Source organism: Salminus brasiliensis, chromosome 9 (assembly GCF_030463535.1).
Source record: "Salminus brasiliensis chromosome 9, fSalBra1.hap2, whole genome shotgun sequence".
NCBI lineage: Eukaryota > Metazoa > Chordata > Actinopteri > Characiformes > Bryconidae > Salminus > Salminus brasiliensis.
Genome location: NC_132886.1, coordinates 5,374,655 through 5,395,805, shown reverse-complemented (window position 1 = coordinate 5,395,805; position 21,151 = coordinate 5,374,655). Strand labels below are relative to the sequence as shown.

Below are 21,151 nucleotides of genomic sequence, written 5' to 3'. Positions count from 1 at the left end.
ATTGCCTTCTGGGAGACTAGTATGTGTAATATCGGTTATGTTGGGGTAAAATACTGATGTTATATTAAAAAACATTGGGACATCAAGGAAGAAGAATCCAGGATGCACACGCAGTCACTGATGGGATGCTCGCTGAAAGCTATTTGAGTATTAATAGAACAGTAAAATACTCCACAAAAATAATCTACTGATCTGTTACTAGAAATACTGATATTTAAAAGCTAATGTTTAACATTACTTATTTTAATAAGCTAGAAATTATTTTTATTGGTTATTTTAACGCTTCTGTATCAATAAAGATCATAGACAACCCTCACTTTTATTTTGTGTTAATTTCAATTATTTACAATTATTAATGAAAATTATATTAACATTATAAACAAATAATTATATAAAAAAATTATATTAGTTAAAATTATATGTAATTTATTAATATTAATAAATCTATGTGAGGGATGTACAAAATTGTTGCCAGTGTTATTGACATTTTTTTTGGGGGGGGGGGGGGGGGGGTATATTAATTATATATTTATTGCCTTCCAAAATACCAGCTTTGTTAAAGACCTGTTTTGTTAAGGTAACATACTGAATTTTTCTTCATTATTTGAATAACCTTTGAGAAATAAATGTTATATTTCTCTGTAAAGCTGAAACTGGAGCCAATTTATATCATTTTTAAAAAAATGTATCGACAAATATGTCTTATAATCCCTGCATTATTAATCCGTACTGCACATTTATTATTATTTAATAAAAAAAAACAGTAAAAATAAAAGTATCTGCAAGTGTGGCGCGGTAGTCTGGGGTGCGTCTCAATTGCCTCTGTGCTCCCTACGTAGTGCACGACGTAGGCCTTAACATTAAACAACTCACCACTTTAAATGCAATTAAATAACGCAAAATAGGTCGAAATATTAGTTTACGTGCGCAGGACGGCCTGTCTAGCGCACTATTCGGCTTTATAGGGCACGTCTCCTAATTTGCATATCGCACTATGTAGGGAGCTGAGAGCCATTCGAGACGGAGCCGTTTCTTCGAGCTGGATTCGCCGTCCTTCGCGCTCGCCGTAGCTCAGAGTCCACACACTCGCAGCTCACTGTTTGGACGCTGCTCGGCAGAATTGAAGGCGAATCCCTCGTTTGTGGTAAATATGTCTGTCTGAATGATCCGCGCTGCTCCTTTAATTAAGACTCCAGCGGAAGGCGGAGGGCTGACTTTACCGCCCGCTTAGCGATGCTTGGAAATCTTGCGCGCGCGCACACGCACACAGACAGAGGGAGGAACACTGAATAACGCCGGAAGGGGGGGCGGGGGACTGTGTGCGTTGTTTAAAGGTGCACATTTTGTCAGGGTTAATACTTGTGCTGTAATACTGTGATAAAACTGGTAATTTAAGAGAGTTCACAGAGATTAATAACTTGTTAGCTTGAGATAGGAGGTGATTATGTACCAGTCGTGCTGCTGGACACCCCTCCGCTGCTGGGCTAATGGTATCTCCCGGCTCTACACGCTTTCTAACGTAGTGGAGAGCTGAAGAGCTCAGTCAGCTGTTTTAGAGGCAGCAACTGGTCACATGATCACTTTTATATTATATATTTATATTATTTAAGCATTAATATGTATATTATGAATATTAAAATATATAAATACCGTATACATATTTATTTATATATTTTACATCATGCTTTGAAGCCCCAGGAGCAGAAAGGGGTTAAAAGCCTTGCTATTGGGCCCAACAGTGGCAGCTTACTGGACCAGGCTATTGAACCCTGATGGGCTGCAACCTCTCAGTATCATCGTAAACCTGGAATCATATATAAGCATTTCATAAATGTATCTCTGTATTGACAAAAGTATTGGGACACCTGCTCTCTATCCTGAGTCTGTCCTGCTTTTGTCGGAGTAACTCCAGTAACTAGTCTCCTAGACTAGGTTTGGAGGAGAATTGCTGTGAGGTCAGGATGTTGGATGATCACCAACTCCACCAACCTCATCCATCCCCAACTCCCCAACCTCACTCATCCCAAAAGTATTGGATGGAGCACCGGCTACCATTTCAGAGAACACAGTTCTTCCACTGCTCCACAGCTCAATGCTGGGGGTGCCTTCGATGCCCCAGGAGGAGAGAGCGCTGTGAGCCATGCGAAAGGGCCCAACAGTGGCAGCTTACTAGACCAGGGTATTGAACCCTGATGAGCTGCAACCTCTCAGTATCATCGTAAACCTGGAATCATATATAAGCATTTCATAAATGTATCTCTATATTGACAAAAGTATTAGGACACCTGCTCTCTATCCTGAGTCTGTCCTGCTTTTGTTGGAGTAACTGTCTTCTAGACAAGATTTGGAGGAGAATTGCTCATCCATCCCCAACTCCCCAACCTCACTCATCCCAAAAGTATTGAATGGAGCACCAGCTACCATTTCAGAGAACACAGTTCTTCCACTGCTCCACAGCTCAATGCTGGGGGTGCCTTCGATGCCCCAGGAGCAGTGCGAAAGGGCCCAACAGTGGCAGCTTACTGGACCAGGGTATTGAACCCTGATGGGCTTCAACAGCAGAAGACCTCATCGGATTCCACTCATGCTCTCCAACACTGGACAAACACAGCCTGTCAGAGTTTGGTGCCAACAGCATGACTCCATGGACCAAACCTGCCTTGTGTTAACAGTCCAGGCCAGTGCAGGTGGTGCAATGGAGTGGGATCAGTCAGCGCTGGAATACCACAGCCTGTTTGGGTATTCTTGCTGACCATGTGCATCTCTTCACGGCTACCGTTGAACCTTCTTCTAACAGCTGCGTCCAGCATGATGATGCACCGTGTCAGGCAGCAAGGGTTCCTTTACTTCCCATGTGCATCAATAAGCCTTGGGTCGGTTCACTGGTTGCCTGTCCTTGGAGCACCTTTAAGAACTGACTGCTCACTTGCTGCCTGGTCTAGATAGAATGTTATTCAATTCAGTGGTCCTAATGTTGTGGCTGATTGTTGTAGACTAATGTGGGTTTCTTAATGCCCAGGTAGTTAAATGCCAGGCCCTCCATCTCCAGACTGGTACTATGTGGGAGTGGATGTGGGAAGTGGCAGCGTCCGGGCGGCCCTGGTGACCCGCGATGGCTGCGTTAAAGCCACGGCAGAGGAGTCCATCAGCGTGTGGACGCCTCAGCCTGACTATTACGAACAGTCGTCAGAAGACATCTGGAGCAAATGCTGCAACACAGTGAAGGTACTAACACACTACCTTTAATTTTAGGAGTGTAGTCTGAGTGCAGAATTTAATGTAATCATATGTATAACTGTTTAATACATGTATCTGGTGTATGACAAAAGTATTGGGACACCTGTTTATTCAGTGACAAGAGCAGCATAAGTGAGGTCAGGATGCTGGATGATCACCACACCAGACCATCATCCCCAACTCATCCCAAAAGTATTAAATGGAGAGCACAGTTCGTCCACTGCTCCACAGCTCAATGCTGGGGGGCTTTATACCCCTCTAGCCCACGCCTGGCCTGGCATTAGGCAGCATGGTGCCAATAGGTTCATGTATTTGCTCCAGCGCCATGCTATTGGCAGTATGTCTCTACTGGGACTATACAAGCTGTGTGTCTGTGTGCATCTTGGGTGCAACTTAAAGCTTCAGCTGAATGCATTCATTAGAAGCGGTGTCCACAAACATTAGGACATATTGTGTACATGGTTATACAGGCATGCATAATTGTGATGTGTTTGTTGCAGAAAGTGACCGGCGGTGTTGAGAAGGATCATGTGCGAGGGATTGGTTTTGATGCTACGTGCTCATTGGTGGTTCTGGACCAGAACTTCCAGCCTGTAGCCGTCAATAAAGATGGTGAGTAGCTCAGCTCACATTTAATTAATGTCTATTTTTAAAAATATATTTCATCAAACTTATTTCTATACGTCCAAAACTTTGGCCGCAGGAATGTCCTGATCGAGGCCAATCCAGGCATATTTTAATGGATCAGGTACTGGCTATTTTAATCCCAATCCAGTTCCGAGTCTTTATATCAACCATGGTGTTCAGAGCGCCCTCTGCTGTCCTCAAGTTTTTTTTAGTAAAATCCCTTTATCTTAGTATCAGTTTCTATAATCAGACTTTCTGGACTGATTGACTGACTGTTTTATAGTGTTTAATATCTTCTAATCCAGTCTGACTCTCCTCCCTGACCAATCAGCTCCCAGCTCCTTTACAACACTGCAGTCTAATCACTTCCTGTGTGTGTGTGTGTGTGTGTGTAGTGGTACACACTCTGGACTGGTATCTGTGGTTGTTGGTCTACTGGTGTGTAATAACTGGTTTATAGTGTGTGAATGTGCTGTGTGTGTGATTGGGGTTTCTATAGCATGTGTGTGTGTTAGCATTAGCTAACAGGGTTCTTAGGGTTCTTCAGTGCTGGTTTATAAACAGAGAAAGGCCAGCGAGCAGTTCTGCGGTTCTCCCGCTGGTAAAACAGAGCGTTTCAGTGATGGTTTTATAAAGGGTCAGATATTATGGTCTGTTTTCAGGTTCCACTGTAAAATAGCTCCAAGCCGCAGAACCTCAACTCCTTTATTTACCTTCTGAGAACGTCCGCACTGCTGCTGCAGCCGGCTGGCCGGGGATAATGTTCATTATTGGCACCTAGAGGACACCAGAGGGCGCTCTGCTCAAATACATCGGTAAAAGGATTGGGCTTAAAACTGAAACCCAAGGCAATTATGAATGATCAGTAAATGAACAGACCGTCTTAAATGAGGTTGAAATGTGTGTTATTGTTGGTGCTTCTGTTTCTCAGGTGTTAAAGAGAGGAACGTGGTGATGTGGATGGATCACAGAGCACTGGAACAGGCCTCTCGCATCACAGCCACCGGACACAGTGTCCTGAACAGCGTGGGTGGAGTGATGTCTCCCGAAATGCAGCCACCCAAATTGCTGTGGCTGAAAGAGGTCAGCTTGTTCACCTCAGCCATATCCACCCACATCAGTATCTTTTTACTTCTGTTCAGTTTGATATATTTATTATATTTTATTTAATAACAGACTTCCAAAAAGCTACGGAATACATGTATTGACGTTACATGGTCAGTTACAGTTACAGGAAAGACATTAGTGACAGAGATTATTGACATTCGCTCCTGTTTGTGAAATTTTGACAGGTTTTCTAGGGTTTCTGTTTGTGTTCTGCTAAGCTAAAGTGCTCCAGTCAATAGTTTTCCTTCTGGTCTTTGTTTTTATAAGCACTTTAACAGACAAATAAGTAAAACCCTGCTAAAAAATCCAGCTCAAGACCAGACCAGCTTTTGCTGCTCACTGGTTTCGGATGGTCTAAGCTGGTCTTTGATGGTCAGTGTGGTTGAAAAGCTGCTCATGCAGGCTTAAACATGCCCTATGCTGGTAGGCTAGCTGGTTAACCAGCTCTTGACCAACGTACTGTATGCTTAATTAGATATTTAGTCTTGCCGGTCATGCTGATCAAGCAGCTTGGTGATGCTGGTCGACCAGTGTGGTCAAGCCTGTTCATAGTGGTTGTCCAGCTTAGTCAGGCTGATCATACTTGTCAAGAGCTACACCGGTCAACCAGCTTGAGCTGGCCATGCTGTTTTACATTAATATAGTAATCCCTGCATTCGGTAACCATCCTAACCCTGCTTAATCAGAATCTGAGGCAGAGCTGCTGGAAGGACGCCGCACACTTCTTCGACCTTCCTGACTTCCTCTCTTGGAAATCTACCGGCTCTCTAGCAAGGTGAGCTTCCCTTGATGACATTGAGCTCCACTGAGCTTCGGTTCGGCAGTTCGATCTGAGTCTTTATACAAGGAGGCTGTTCCTGACACTGTAACGGCTTCTCTAGATGGCACTTTATGGTTGTATGCCAGTGCTGGAATTGATACTAGGATGCCAGGTCAGTGCCCTTCATGTTCTAGTCACCAGGTTGTGTATAATGCCCAGGTGGGCACCACTGTTGACATGCTGCGGCATAGCTCCATAACACAGTAGGGCTTGTTTTAAATACCTGAAGACTAATACTGTACTAATAACTGTACTAATTTTGGCTTGTTATTTATTACTTCTGGGCTATTTGCATTATTTTGTCCATATTTCAAACAGCTGGGCTCTGCCATATTAACTCTATGGGATTTGGGCGCAATTTTATTTTAAATAACAGTTATGCTTATTTTTTAAATTATTATTTGAGGAGAAGAAAGCTCTTTATTAACCAATGGCTCCACCCACTCTTGTGGGTGGTAAAAAAAATAATGATAAAATAACAATAATAATTGGTTTAATAATAATAATAATAATAATAAATAATAACGAATTATAATAATTAATAATAATATTAATAATAAACAAATAATGTTTATTTATTTATTTATTTTATCATGGTATCAAATTGGTATAAAATTTCAGTGGCATTGGTACCAAACCACCAAATTTCTGGTACAATGACCTCACTAATTATGATGTTTCTATAGAATGAGATTGCAGTATCACGTAAAAGGCATGAAAACATTAGGGGACCTGTGATGTGAGAGGCCATGAAGACCAGCCTGCATTAACACCCACAGAATGTGATCTGCTACTGTGATTGGTCAGGATGCTCATGCCACTCAGTGATTAGAGGCTGATTTGCAGTTTTGTAAAAATGCTAAACCAGCAGTCCTAGTTTGTGTCCTGTGGGAACCTGATTTTAAAGGAGCAATGCGGAACAATTGGCATGCCTTGCTCGTGGGCTCCCCCTGCAGTCGGGAAGTGTAATTCACACGTCTAGTCCCTGGTAAATGACACGCTGTACACACACATTTCTGGACAAGCTGAGAGATCAATCGAGAAGCTTGATCTGAAGGTAGAGAAGCATGTGGACTGAGGCGGTAGAGTAATACTACAGGATATTACACTAATATGACTCTGGTTACTTAGCAGTTCTGGAGAGAGGTTCTCCGCCTGCAGCTCCACCAAAGCTCCGTAGTGCAGTAGCAGCATTCTTCCGGCCCGGAGCGGGAATGACGGAGACGGCGTTCTCGCTGTTACAGTCAGTGGAGCATTAGCATGATCCTGAAGCTGCTGATTTAATATTAAATTCTACATAATGCTGCTTTAAGTTTGTCTGAAAATGTACCATCTTGCAATTACAATTATTTTCAGGAATTCAGCCAATTCTCACAGTATTGGAAGACTTGGGAAGTGTTCAGAAAACACATAAACATGAATTATGACTGTGCTGCTAATGACAGTGTACTGCTTTACACACGGTTTAGCACAGGAGACGCCTAAATGTTAAGATCTAACAGCTTGAACTTGCACCTCTCAGTGATATCCACTGGGGGGCAGTGTTGGTTTATGATTTTCTTTCATAATTGGATCCTAATTTGAACCAATCAGATTCAGTGATGTCAGGCTGCTGCTGCTTGATCAGGTCACTCACTACCTTCTTCTTAATGAGGACGTTTAAAAAGGAAGTTCTGGATCATGCCACCCTGGGGTATCTGTGTGTTAATGCTGCTGGTCTGCTCCTCAGGTCTTTGTGCACGCTGGTTTGTAAGTGGACCTACGCTTCTCCAGATGGGTGGGATGACAGTTTCTGGACCGCTATTGGTCTTGAGGACCTGCTGGAGAACAGTCATGCCAGAATTGGTGAGTTCTGTCACATTTCACCTGATGCATGTAAGCTTTATGGAAAATGACCTTAAAAATAATCAGCTTCACTGCAAAAACAGCCCGAGAATACAGACACGGCCCTAAAACTCTCGCTTGAGCTCCCAAAACTGGAGGGCAAAGACCTGCACATGCCTCCTTCGACATATGCACTCAGCCAGCGGCTCTTTTTCTGAACTGCTGCTGATTCAACGTCACTGGGCAACCAACGGCATCCATGCATCAGTCAGCAGACGCCAGTGCCAGCCAGACAAGGCCAGTTGTGCTCTCTCTGGGTTCCGGCTGCCGATGGCTAGCAGCTGGCTAGGGATGACTGGGATTCGAACCAGCGATCCTCTGGTCATAGTGACAATGCCTTATTCCGCTGGACCTCCCAGGGTCCATTGACTCCTTTTTTTAATGAATGCATACAGCTACTATAAGTTGGATCATTTCCATGCTGCCTAATGCCAGGCGTGGGCTAGAGGGGTATAAAGCCCCCCCGTATTGAGCTGTGGAGCAGTGGAAGAACTGTGTTCTCTGGAATGATGGATGGTGGAGCTCCATCCAGTACTTTTGGGGTGAGTTGGGGAGTTGGCATTCTGACCTCATTAACGCTTTTGTTGCTTAATGCAATCAAATCCTTACAGCAATGCTCCTCCAAAATCTACTAGAAAGTCTTCTTCACTGGACAGTAGAGACAGTTACTCCAACAAAAGCAGGATCAACTCTTTTTTTAATACCCTTGATTTTAGAAGAAACAACGAATGAGCAGGTGTCCCAATACTTTTGTCCATATAGCGTACATGTGGAAAAGGCTTCAGGTTGTTGTTAATGTAGGCAAACTTTGGCATTGCTTGGTTAGCGATCACCGTGTCCCGCTGTTCTCTGCAGGAGAGGAGACTTGCTGTCCAGGCAGTCCAGTTGGAAAAGGCCTCACACAGGAGGCAGCTGCAGATTTGGGTCTGAATCCAGGAACAGCTGTGGGGGCGTCGCTTATTGATGCCCATGCAGGAGGGCTCGGTGAGTCTCCAGTTAAACTGATGGTAGAGGTCATTTCAGGGAGCAGCAGAGCTCTGAACTACAGATTGGGCACTAGAGGGACACAGTGCTCTGCTCTGCTGGACTGCTGAATTTGAGGCTGATTGAAAGGCCACTGATTTCGTGTTCGGCACTGATGCTCTACAAGCTGCTCTTAACCCTTTTTGAGGGGTAAGTTAACATGAAGGGGTTAAGTGTAAGTATTTATAAGTGTAAGTAGTTATACAGTATTAGAATAAACACTAATAACACTCCTACTGAGAGTGGTGAGAGTTCTCCTCATGGAGCTATATCGGGTTATATAATTAAAGGCATAATTATTATATTGGATTATATAATGAATGACAATTATTATATCAGATTATATAATTAAGGGCATAATTATTATATTGGATTATATAATGAATGACAATTATTAGATTATATAATTAAGGGCATAATTATTATATTGAGTTATATAATTAATGATATTTTTTGGGGTTATATAATTAATGGCTATATTGGATTGTATAATTAATGGCATGTTTATGTTGGCTTATATAATAAATGGCATAGGTATTATATTGAATTATATAATTAATGGTATATTTATTAAATTGAATTATATAATTAATGCCGTCATTAATAAATTGGGTTATATAATTAATAGCATACTTATTATTTTGGGTTATATAATGACTAGCATATTTATTATATTAAATGTAATTATTAATTGCATATTTATTATATTGGATTATATCATAATGACATTTATTATATTGGCTTATATAATTAATGGCATATTATGTTTGATTTTATAATTAATGATATATTTATTATATTGGCTTATATAATAAATGGTATATTTATTATATTGTATTATATAATTAATGCCATAATTAATAAATTTGATTATATAATTAATGGTATATTTTGGTGCAGATTTTGTGTTGCTGTTTCCTGTCTAGGCGTCATTGGGGCAGATGTGAGTGGACACCACCTACCCTGTGAAAACCAGCCAATCACATGCCGTGCAGCTCTTATCTGTGGGACATCCTCATGTCATATGGCAGTGAGTTTTCCACCAACTTGACCATGCCACACATACACACACACACACACACACACACACACACACACACACACTTATAATGCTGTTTTATTATTGTGTACATATACTATATTTATGTAAATGAGCATTTTTCATTATAATAGTTTTATGAACTGCATGAAAGTACTCATTGTGTGTGTGTGTGTGTGCATGCTACAGGTGAGCCAGAAGCCTCTGTTTGTTCCAGGTGTTTGGGGCCCGTATCTGTCTGCCATGGTTCCGGGCCTTTGGCTCAGTGAAGGTGGACAGAGCGCTACTGGAGGACTGGTCAGTCTAATTCACTCCAGCTCAGTGTGGTTTAGACAGTATTGAGGTTCCTAAAAGCACGATAGATTATTATCCTTAAACGTTAAAAGAGCCCTAGGACAGAAAGCTGTGTTTATCTTGGTACAGTTGAATACTCAGAGTTCAGGACCTCAGCCTTAAACACTGCTGCTTCTCCTGAACCAAAACAGCTGTAAAACAGATGTTTCTTCTTCCCTCAGATTGATCATGTGGTGAAGGGGCATGCAGCGTTCCCTCATTTAGAACAACAGGCAGAGAAAAGGTGTGTTTTGCCTCTTTTGTTTGGTCTGAGATATGTTCAGAGTTTCTGATCATCATGATTAATAAACATGAGGGCAGTCAGAAGTCCCGGTGTGGCTCAGTGTGACTGAGGAAAATGACCAGGCAGTGAATTGGGTAGATATATGACTGGTGTTTGCAGTGAATTAGCGTGCAGTAGTAAGTTTACATTAATTCCACAGATTTTGTTATTTATTAATTGTTCATTTATTAATAGATACTTTATTAATAGTTCTGATCAGAGGAGGATGGGTCATGTCCCCCTTGTGAGTAGTGTTGATGATGGTAAAATAGAGGCAAATCTGAAAACACAACACTTAATTTTTTTTAATTACATTTAATATTGTTTTAGCATTTCATGCAAAATGTTTATCAGTAAGATTCAAGATTCCAGATTCTAGAGTTTGTCATATGCACATCAGTTACACTGTACAATAAAATTCTTACTTTGCAGTATAATAAAAAATAAAGAAATAAATGAATTGAAAAAAAAATATGTATATATATATATATATATATAATTTCTGAATGCTAGTAGTGATTTCTGAATGCTCTCAGAGTTCAGATATTAGTACTGTGTTTAAATCTGAATAATAACTTCTTTACTTTATAATTATTATCATCATTTCTTTGCATTCTTTGAGCAGCTGTTTTTAAATAGTTGTCATTTCTGCAAATAAATAAATAAATGCTCTAAATATTAATATTTTATTTAGAATGTAGGGGAAATGTCCATGGTTTATGAAATACAACACTAATGTTAATTTCTTTAAACACACTGACTATAAATAATAACAGCAGAGAAACTGATCATGTAGTGTAGTCTCTTCTTTTTTGCACCGTGCTGCCTAATGCTTTGACTTGTGACGTTATTTTGGGAAGATTTGCGTCACTCTGAACAGGAAGTGAAACTATAGGCCTTAACCTGCCCCCCCAACTAAAATGGCGGAAGGACTGTGGCCAGTTCTGTACATGCTGTCGGTGCACTTTAAACATTGCGTGATTGGAAGGTGTAGGTTGGAAGGTGTAGGTATAGAGGTGTAGGTGGTGGGTGAGAATTGAAAATGGCTAAAAAGTGAACTGAGGAAGGAAAAATGCGAACTCCTCTACTCTGATCATGATCAAGAAGTGCCTAATCCAGATTACACAAAAAAAAGTTTGTGGACACCCCTTTTAATGAATGCAATTAGCTGCTTCAAGACGAGTTCACTCACAGCTTGTCTAGTGCCTGTAGAGAAGTACTGCCAATAGAATAGGACTCTCTGGAGCAGATCAACATAAACTTTCAGCTTTAAAAAAATAAGAGACCATGTTTTTTTTTTGTTTTTTTTTCTTAAATCTGCATCTCTACATGTACGGCAGACGTTTTATTCCACACATATCAAATCAAACAAAGCTGAGTTAGCTGAATCTGCAGACTATGAACGGCACAAAGTCCCAACAGCAATGTGAAAGACTAGTGGAGAGAGAGAGACATGAGAGCTGTGATTGGCCGTCGAGGTTATTTGAGCATAGTGATTTCTGAATGCTCTCAGAGTTCAGATATTAGTACTGTGATTAAATCTGAATAATAACTTCTTTACATTATAATTATTATCATCATTTATTTACATTATTTGAGCAGCTGTTTTGGAGCAGTTGTCATTTCTGCAAATAAATAAATGCTCTAAATAGCAAATATTTGTATTTGGAATTTAGGGGAAATGTTATTCATGGTTTATAAAATACAACACTAATGTTAATTACCCTAAAACACACTGCCTATAAATAGTAAAACCAGAGAAACTGATCATGTTGGGTGGTCTCTTCATTTTTTCCTGAGCTCTTTATGCAACATGCTGGCTAATGCCAGGCGTGGGCTAGAGGGGTATAATAAACCCCCCAGCATTGAGCTGTGGAGCAGTGGAAGAAATGCTGTGTTCTCTGGAATGATGGATTGGGATCGTCCAGCATCCTGACGTCACTACCGCTCTTTACGTTACTGAAGTTAGTGCATGTTGTTTGTCTCTTTTCAGAGGGGAGCATGTTTATCTTATCTTAAATCGCTACCTGGAGGAAATGAGCAAAGACCAAAAGCACCTGGACCAGCTGACCTCCAGCCTTCATGTGTGGCCAGATTTCCATGGCAACCGCTCGCCTCTAGCTGACCAGAGCCTGAAGGGCATGGTAAGTGTGAAACCACAGTAAAGTTCCGGTACGGCAGGATGCTGTAGTGAGTGAGTGAGGGCTGCAGTGAGGAGAGACGAGGCTCTGGCCTGGGTTCCAGCTTTCAGCAGAACGTCTGTATAAAAATAACAATAAGAAACAAGCTTTACTGTTTCCAGTGTACTTTTGCCTATTTGTCTGTAGATCACAGTAAGCAAAACTTGTCTCTCCACTATTTGGGTCTTCATCCAGGACAATAACTATAATTACGCATAATTTCACAGCAAAAATTGCACATTCTGCGTTCAGGAATCTTTAATATTACCATTTATTAGCTCCCCACTACCTCCTGATTATTGCACAGCATTGCAACCACACATTTGCACATTTGCTCTTTTCTTCACATTCGCCTCATCGATAAGATAAGATAAATAATCTGTTAATAATATTGTTTTTCCTCAGTTTTTTTTTTAATTCTATTATCTATCTATCTATATATCTATTTACACTACTGCTCAAAAGTTTAGGATCACTTGCAAATTTCCCTCTTTTTGAAAGAAAAACACATTTTCATGCAATTCACAAACAATATTGTCCATTTCTCAATTAATTTAAGTGTATCAGATGAGTAAAAAGTTTGTATTAAAGCCTATTTTTGTATAGAGGCTTATTTTCATATAATCCTATTGTCAGCAATTCTCACAAACTGGCTCTAACAATGACAGGAAAAGGAGGGGGAGGCCCCGATGCACAACTGTGCAAGAAGATAAATATCTTAGAGTGTGCAGTTTGAGAGAAAGATGCCTCACAGGCTGTCAACTGACAGCTGCACTAAATAGAACCCATCCAAACACCAGTGTCAGCTCAAAGAGGCAACTTCAGGATGCTGGACTTCATGGCAGAATTGCCAAGAAAAAGCCATATCTCACACTGGCCAATAAAAAGAAAAGACTGCGATGGGCCAAAGAGAAAAGACAATGGACAGATGAGTCCAAGTTTAAGGTCTTTGGATCAAACAGAAGAACATTTGTGAGGCGCAGGACCAATGAAAAGATGCATGACCAATGCTTAATGCCATCTATCAAGCATGGTGGAGGCAGCATGGTTGTCTGGGGATGCTTTGGAGGTGGTAAAATAGGAGATTTATACAGAGTGGAAGGGATCTTAAAGAAAGAAGGCTACCACAAGATTTTGCAACACCATGCCAGACCCTGTGGACAGCGCTTGATTGAGGCCAATTTCATCCTACAACAGGATAATGACCCCAAACACACGTCCAGACGGAATTCTGACTGTAATAGAGTGGCCAGCACAGTCTCCGGATCTGAACCCTTTTGAGCTGTTGTGGGAGCAGCTTGACCGTATGGTACGGAGGAAGACTGCATCAAGCCAGTCCATGTTGTGGGAGATGCTACAGGAAGCATGGGGTGAAATCACATCAGATTACCTCGAAGAGTTGACCGCTAGAATGCCTAGAATTGTAATTGCTGCAAAAGGTGGCTTCTTTGATGAAGGCAAAATTTGAAGCACACAGTCATCATTTTCATTAAAATCAATATTTCTTACTCTGACAATGTCTGAACGTCCTGTTTATTTGCTTTATTTCATAATCTTAAGTGTGCTTCCATTGAAAACAAGAAAATTTCACTGTGATCCCAAACTTTTGAGCGGTAGTGTATATATTGGTAATGTATCGTTTTGCTGCTTTGCTGCTGTGACACTGTGATTTCCCCAATGTGGGACTAATATAGGATTATCTTACTAACACTGAATGCAGTCAAATCCTCACAGCAGTGCTCCTCCAAAATCTAGTAGAAAGCCTTTATCCTTGGACAGTAGAGACAGTTACTCCAACAAAAGCAGCATTTTTTAATACCCTTGATTTTAGAAGAAACAATAAAGCAAATTAGGTGTCCAAATACTTTTGGCCATATAGTGGATGTAACATAGGAACTTTGGTTTGGTTGGCTTGGTTTTGGTTTGAGTCTATTGGGGATACGTTAACATATCCACGTGTTTTGAGATGATGTAGACATGCAGGTCCTACAGGGCTGATTATACAGGGATACTGTATAAGCTTCCAGCACTTGATGATGGTGGATGATGGACTACGTCAGGCAGAGGAGTAACTACTGTCATTGTTTCTCTGTGCAGATTGTCGGGCTCACCTTGTCCCAAACGCTGGATGATTTGGCACTTCTTTATCTGGCTACAGTCCAAGCTGTCGCGGTGAGTCCAACCAGCCTGCCGTCAAACTCACACAAGAACATTATCAGCCCCTAAGCTAAATGAGTACAGCCCATTCACACAGTCACGAACAAGGGTTCATAAATGAGTCGAGGCTTGGAGGTAGGGTTCTCAGAGGAACCTTTAATTGGTAAATAAGGTATGCATAAATCATTTACATTATTTAAGAAGGTTCTATATACTCACCCATCTTATTCATAACATTGGTTCTTTGAAAAAAACAAAGATTAAAAAGTGAGATTGGTTTCGGTACCAAAAGCGGTTCTAATGCCAGGCTTTGCTCCAGAGAACCCGTTCCCTGCTGTCTTCACTTTTATGACCGCATTTGTTGTTTGTTAGTGTCTGTTTGTTTGTTTGTTTATTTGTTTGTTTGTTTGTCTGCTGGGTTGGTGGTCTTAGCTCGGGACCAGGCACATTCTGAATGCGATGAAGGAGGCAGGACATGACATCACCACCCTGTTCCTGTGTGGGGGGTTGAGTAAGAACCCCCTGTTTGTGCAGGTGCACGCCAACACCACAGGTAAGCACAGATGGATTAGTGTGGACCGTATGCGCTCTAGTTACTATTCTGATAATGGGGGGTCTTGTAAACACCACCAAAGGAATAGAGCAAACCCAGATTTCCTTTCATTTAAATTGGACAGACAGTCATGCAAATCATACATAGCGCCCCCCTGAGGTAGACAGTAGTAGTAGTAGAAGTGTGTGGTGTGTAAACCCTGTGTGCAACCTTGCTGTAAGAAGAGCAGTGGAGCAGTGTTTTCTGGAATGATGGTGGTGCTCCATCTAATACCTTTGGATGAGTCCCCCAGATGAGTTGGGGATGAGGTGATCAGCCAACGCTGCTGTTGCTGAATGCAATCAAATCCTCACAGCAATGCTCCTCCAAAATCTAGTAGAAAGCCTTCTTCCCTGGACAGTAGAGACAGTTACTCCAACAAAAGCAGGAGAAACTCTTAATTAATAACCTTGATTTCAGAAACAGTAAAATAAACTACTCCACTGCTGTAAATACAAATCCTGTTTTGCACACCCCCTCTTGGATAGCTGCACACATGCATTTCTGGACAAGCTGAGAGCTCCATAATATGACTCTATGGGTTACGCAACGTTACACAGCAGTTCTGGAGAGAGGTTCTCCTCCTGCAGCTCCACCACCAGTAAAGCTCCATAGTGCAGCAGCAGCGTTGGGAATGACGGAGACGCGGCATGATCCTGAAGCTGCTGTTTTAAGGTCAGATTGTTACGTGGTGTAGCTTTAAGCTGAACTCTTGCACTGTTCCAGCAAAGTGGATTGTCCCTTTTGAGAAGAGCTGATGCAGGTCGAACGTCAGCGCTGACACACTAACACACAACCCACACTGACCTTCACACCTCACATTTTTATGTCTCTCTCATTTATCTCGCATCCTCCTCTTTCACACTCTTTAACTTTCCTCTCATCAGTGTAACACTCTGTGTGTGTGTGTGTGTGTGTGTGTGTGTGTGTGTGTGTGTGTGTGTGTACAGGGCTGCCGGTGGTCTTGCCTGCAGAGAGAGAAGCTGTGTTGGTGGGTGCTGCTGTGCTGGGTGCCTGTGCCTCAGGCGACTACAGCTCCATTCAGGTAGATTGAAGCAGAAGCAGCTGTGTTTGCAGTAGGGTTACTCCGATATTGTCGCTGTCATGTAAAAACCTTGTATAATCTTGTACAACTTTACAGGAGAAGGAAAAAACCTTCTTACGTTTTTATGGAAGTTGAAGGAAAAAGGTTTCATTCCAAGTAATTTTGGAGCATTTCTATTTGTCCATTTATCATGAAAGTCTGATACTATATAAAGAACAGCTGAAAAAATGAGATTTGGAGGATTTTGCACGATACTGACCATATAAATCAGCCAAGACATGTTTGAAATGTGTACCTTTAGTTTAGCACAGAAGCTCCGACAACCATTAGTGTTGGTCACAGATGGAATTTGGCCTCCGCCTTTAACCCATCCGTGCAGTGAACACACACTAGTGGCTGTGAGCACACATGTCTGGAGCAGTGGACAGCCAGAGGAGCAGAAAGGTGGCAGCTTGCCGAGCCCGGGTATCGAACCCACAACCCTGTCATCAATAGCCCGGTGCTCTAACCGCTGAGCACCACTGCCTACAAGGCTAATCCAAGCTTATACTCCACTAATTGTGGTGGTCATCACACACTCGCAATTAAACCGTGTTGAGGTGTTTGATAATCTCTTATAGACAAATAAGGCTTCTGATACTGTTGGACTCTGTTATCTATAAACAGAGGCTCCCAAAACACAGAATGATAATGCAAACCTGGGGCCCTTTTTAAATGTTGCCGTTATCAAAAATGACATATTTCCACTTCAGGCATAAAATGCTTATTAATAGTATCTTTTTTTATTCATACATGAAAGCTATGTTTGCAGTATGACTGGGTGGTCTGTGACGGGGTGGTAAAATTCATCCTGAAATGGCTGCGGCGCTTATATATAGCTTTATATAATCTTTACCTATGTTGCGTGACTGTGGTTGGGTTGAGCTCGACAGGCACTGTCCGGCATGAATAATAATAATAATAATAATAATAATAATAATGTAAATGAGTGTCAGATCTGGCCTTTCTTGTTCCTGGCTGCTCTAAAGGGTCAAAGAATGACACGTCCTCTTTGCGCTGTCAATTAAAGCAACAATACATCGTTTATAGACACACGTGACTAAATCATAACATTCTTCCAAAAATAATGTTTATTTTGAATGAATATTATTCAGTGATCTCATGAAAGCAGGGACAAACACAATATCTTGATAATAAATAATAAAGATTTGGTTAAAAAAATAATTTATTGCATTTATTGGGAGAAATTTTAGATGCAAGTGTGATGTTGGTCAATATGGACATGTGAAATTTGCTGTGTGTTGGTGAAAAATGATGAAATAGTATAGAAACAGTGTTTGCTCATGTATCATATTAACAATAAAGGGTACAATTAATAGCTTTAAGCTTGGGAAACAATCTTTGGCACATTTTCGGTGCCTAATGCTTCTCATCAGCACCTGTTTCTGAGCTATTCAGTATCATTTCTTTCTATTTTTTAATTTATTTTTATTTTTATTTATTATTATTTAGGCAATACAGTGTCAGAAACCACATAAGCCAAAGTATTTAACACCAAATATATATATTAAATAATCAGCCACATTTGGTGTTAGGGAAAATTGTGTAAATCATTATTTTGCCAAACCATCTCTTTATACTCCTGTGTAGTGTACACTGTAGTCAGTAAGAGGTACATGCTAAACCTGGGCTATGCTCAGCGTGGGAAACTCCACACTGACTGAATTCTCAGTGCCAAACCATATGCAAAGACTGAGGGTTTCCTCTACAAGAGCATCACAGCAGTGTGTTCAGCAGCCACATGTAGGTCTGGGGTTGTTCTTTTGCAGAGAAGTGCAAAAGAGTCTTGCTTGAGACACCACATCACTCCAACCCACTTCAAAAAGCCCCACACACTCCGTCAGGGTCCTGAATCACCCTGCAGGTCAAGTAAAGTTGCTGATGGAACAAAGCAGCAGCACAAATGCAGGATCCTTCTTGATATGAGGTCTTCTCAGCTTTGAACCACATTGTCACTGAATCACACTTGTCCTGCTGCTTTCAGGAAGCCATGGAGAAAATGGGCAAAATTGGAAAAGTCGTTCACCCCAACCTTGAGCTGGAGAGGTAAGATCATTAACCAGATCATTAAACCCTGCAGGTCATCTCACCACATTGCTACAGTGCCAGTAGCGGCATGCTGAAGCAGTAACCCACACTCTTAAACATAAAAGTGCTTCAAATGGTTTATTGAGCGATGCCATAAAGAATTACACTATTTGGACAAAAGTATTGGGACATCAAATTCTAAACCCATAGGCATTATTAATATGGAGCTGGTCCCCCTTTGCTCTAAGCTCTAACAGCAGCAGGTCTGGAGCTCTGCAGTTACTGAGACTTTCCTGCACTCTGCTCTGAGCTCAGCACTCAGCCCTGACACCGCTCTGTAATTTTTTTACATGGCTGAGCTGCTCTCTGTGAGCTGTTCCTCCTAAACGCTTCCACTGTTCACTAATAATACCACTCACAGCTGATGGAGGAAGATCTAGGAGGAAGGAAATTATAAAATTTCACCAGCTGACTTGTTGTTGTTGGTGCAGCGGTGTCTCCAATTACTACAGAACCACGCTGGAGTTCAATGAGCTCTTCAGAACCTCCCATACTTTCACTGATGTGTGTAACAGAGGCAGACTGCAGGGCTAGGGGTTTGATTTTATACACCTGTGGCAAGGAGACTGAATGGAAAGCCTGAATGCAGTGTTTTTCTACAGTATAGCCCCATTCCAAGCATTCTGAAAAAGACAAAGGGATAATCCCCTGATGAATTCATCACTCACTGCAAATGCATGGTTTTTAGGCTGTTAACGTGCTGCAGACAGGATGCCCTGTGGTCTGTAATGTGACCGACTGGTTAAGTAAGTAGCAGGAAGCTTGGCTGAGAAACAGTACCATCTTTAGCTTGTTTGTTGCAAACTGATTACCATATTGGAGATGATTTTAAAAAGGCTGGATGTCATCTGGGCGGGGAGTGGGGGTGGGGGTGGGGGGGATGTGGGTATTGCACATTGTATTTTTACATTGAGGGATCTCTATTCCCTGAACATGTGTGTGTAGCTAAGTGTGTGCATATGTGGTCCGCTGGGAGCAGTGCCAGAAGGAACCAATAAGCTGAGAAGTAATCTAAGGTGATGGTAATGGTGCTGGCATATCAACACGCCATCATAGCACTATTTAAAAATTTTTTTTAAATAAAAGTTGACCTGAATTGGTTAGTGATGATTGATGTGTCGCAGCGGGTAACACTACTACCTGTCAGTAAGCTTCCACACCATGTGGGAGACCAGGGTTCGATTCCCGAAACTTGAATGGTTTGATGAAGATCCCTCACAGGATGTTATTAGGTCAAATGGTTATGAATACACTGATGAGACATGACTTCAGCGTAGTACTCTAAAGGTTTTAGCCTCTTTTGAACACATGCTAGGAGTTAAAACAGTAGAAATAGTAGAAATAGTCCCCAGAAGCTTTTTTTTTTTTTTCTCAGATGAGCCACCTTTACACCATCCTCAACACCACTCTGGGGTTCTTCCTCTCAGGGTGAGGGAGTTTTCCCTTGCCACTGTCACCCTTGGCTTCTTCAGAAGAGACTCGGCCCTGGATCTCTGCAAAGCTGCTTTGTGACACCATCTAAAAAAACATCTAAATAAATCTACATGTAATATTTTACCAAAGTATTCAGAGGGTTGGGGCTTTCTAATAGAAAAAAGAAATTGGTTGGTGGTGGTTGGTGTGCAACAGATAACACCACTACCTGCCAGTGAGCTTCCACACCATGTGGGAGACCAGGGTTCGATTCTTGGTCTGCACTACACCAATAAGAGTCCTTGGGCAAGACTCCTAACACTACACTGACCCTCCTCTGTAATATGAGTAACCTTGTAAGTCGCTCTGGATAAAAGCATCAGCTAAATGCTGAAAAATACAGAAACTAATACTGCAGTTTTTTTGCTGTTCTTTATAAAATGTTTAGTCAGATTTAACTTCTAAATCCATGGAACTGATCCCACTCCTGTCCTCAGTTTCTACAGGAAGAAGTACGCAGTGTTTCTCCGGCTGTACGCCCATCAGAGAGAGTACACGGCCCTTATGTGTGATTGACAGCTGGCACTTCGAGAGCGAAAGGGTTCAGTTTGGCCTGGCGGGTTCTGTAAAGCGCCTTTTCTCTGTGGCCACCAGCTCGGAGAAGGTGTTGCCTTAGATGGACATGGTTTCCTGTTGCTGCTGCTGCTGGTGGTGGAGGTGCTGGTGGTGGAGGTGGTGGTGGTAATGACAACGTTCAGCAGAACAGCTCTTAACTGTTAGCTGCAGTGATGTGAATGTGAATGAAAACCATATAAAATTGACCAACTTCTTAAAGCTGTGACTGACCTCTTGTCTTGGAGATGATCAACCTGGCTGCTACCCTGAAGGTGAATCAACACCAGTATCTCAATTTCTGCAGAATTAAACAGTCTGTTCTAGAGAAATCTGCTTGGTCTGAAGTGGTCAGACTGGTGGTGAACTGAACTAGACGTCTGGTGAATAGTTTGATGAAGATCCCTCACAGGATGTTATCGGATGTTATGTTAAGTGAAATGGTTATGAATACACTGACAAAACATGACTTCAGCATAGTACTCTAAAGGTTTTAGCCTCTTTTGAACACATGCTAGGAGTTAAAACAGTAGCAATAGTAGAAATAGTCCCCAGAAACTTTTTATTATTTTCTCAGATGAGCCACTGTTACACCATCCTCAACACCACTCTGGGGTTCTTCCTCTCAGGGTGAGGGAGTTTTTCCTTGCC

The 21,151-nt window shown here is 41.6% G+C and overlaps 1 protein-coding gene across 3 annotated transcripts; it reads left to right on the top strand.

Moving 5' to 3' along the window:
• The first annotated feature begins 735 nt into the window (after positions 1–735).
• Positions 736–20,781, top strand: fggy (FGGY carbohydrate kinase domain containing). 3 transcript variants are annotated; one of them, XM_072687236.1, is made up of 16 exons: positions 736–1,144; positions 3,024–3,225; positions 3,738–3,849; positions 4,796–4,947; positions 5,658–5,746; positions 7,521–7,636; positions 8,531–8,659; positions 9,625–9,728; positions 9,927–10,034; positions 10,253–10,314; positions 12,347–12,497; positions 14,631–14,705; positions 15,123–15,243; positions 16,233–16,327; positions 18,372–18,433; positions 20,386–20,781. In XM_072687236.1, the coding sequence occupies exons 2-16, from the start codon at positions 3,028–3,030 to the stop codon at positions 20,462–20,464; spliced, it is 1,653 nt and encodes a 550-aa protein (XP_072543337.1). In that variant the 5' UTR covers positions 736–1,144; positions 3,024–3,027; the 3' UTR covers positions 20,465–20,781. The 3 variants fall into 3 exon arrangements, with proteins under 3 accessions (XP_072543337.1, XP_072543336.1, XP_072543338.1); XM_072687235.1 differs by having other exon boundaries at positions 3,020–3,225; XM_072687237.1 differs by lacking the exon at positions 20,386–20,781 and adding an exon at positions 19,851–20,366 and having other exon boundaries at positions 3,020–3,225.
• Positions 20,782–21,151: the final 370 nt, after the last annotated feature.

Bases quoted from the DNA above. Each gene is read 5' to 3' on its own strand.
- fggy (XM_072687236.1), top strand. From the start codon at position 3,028: ATGCCAGGCCCTCCATCTCCAGACTGGTACTATGTGGGAGTGGATGTG. The intron at 8,660-9,624 runs GTGAGTCTCCAG...TTTCCTGTCTAG, and splicing joins TGCCCATGCAGGAGGGCTCG to GCGTCATTGGGGCAGATGTG. The intron at 15,244-16,232 runs GTAAGCACAGAT...GTGTGTGTACAG, and splicing joins GGTGCACGCCAACACCACAG to GGCTGCCGGTGGTCTTGCCT.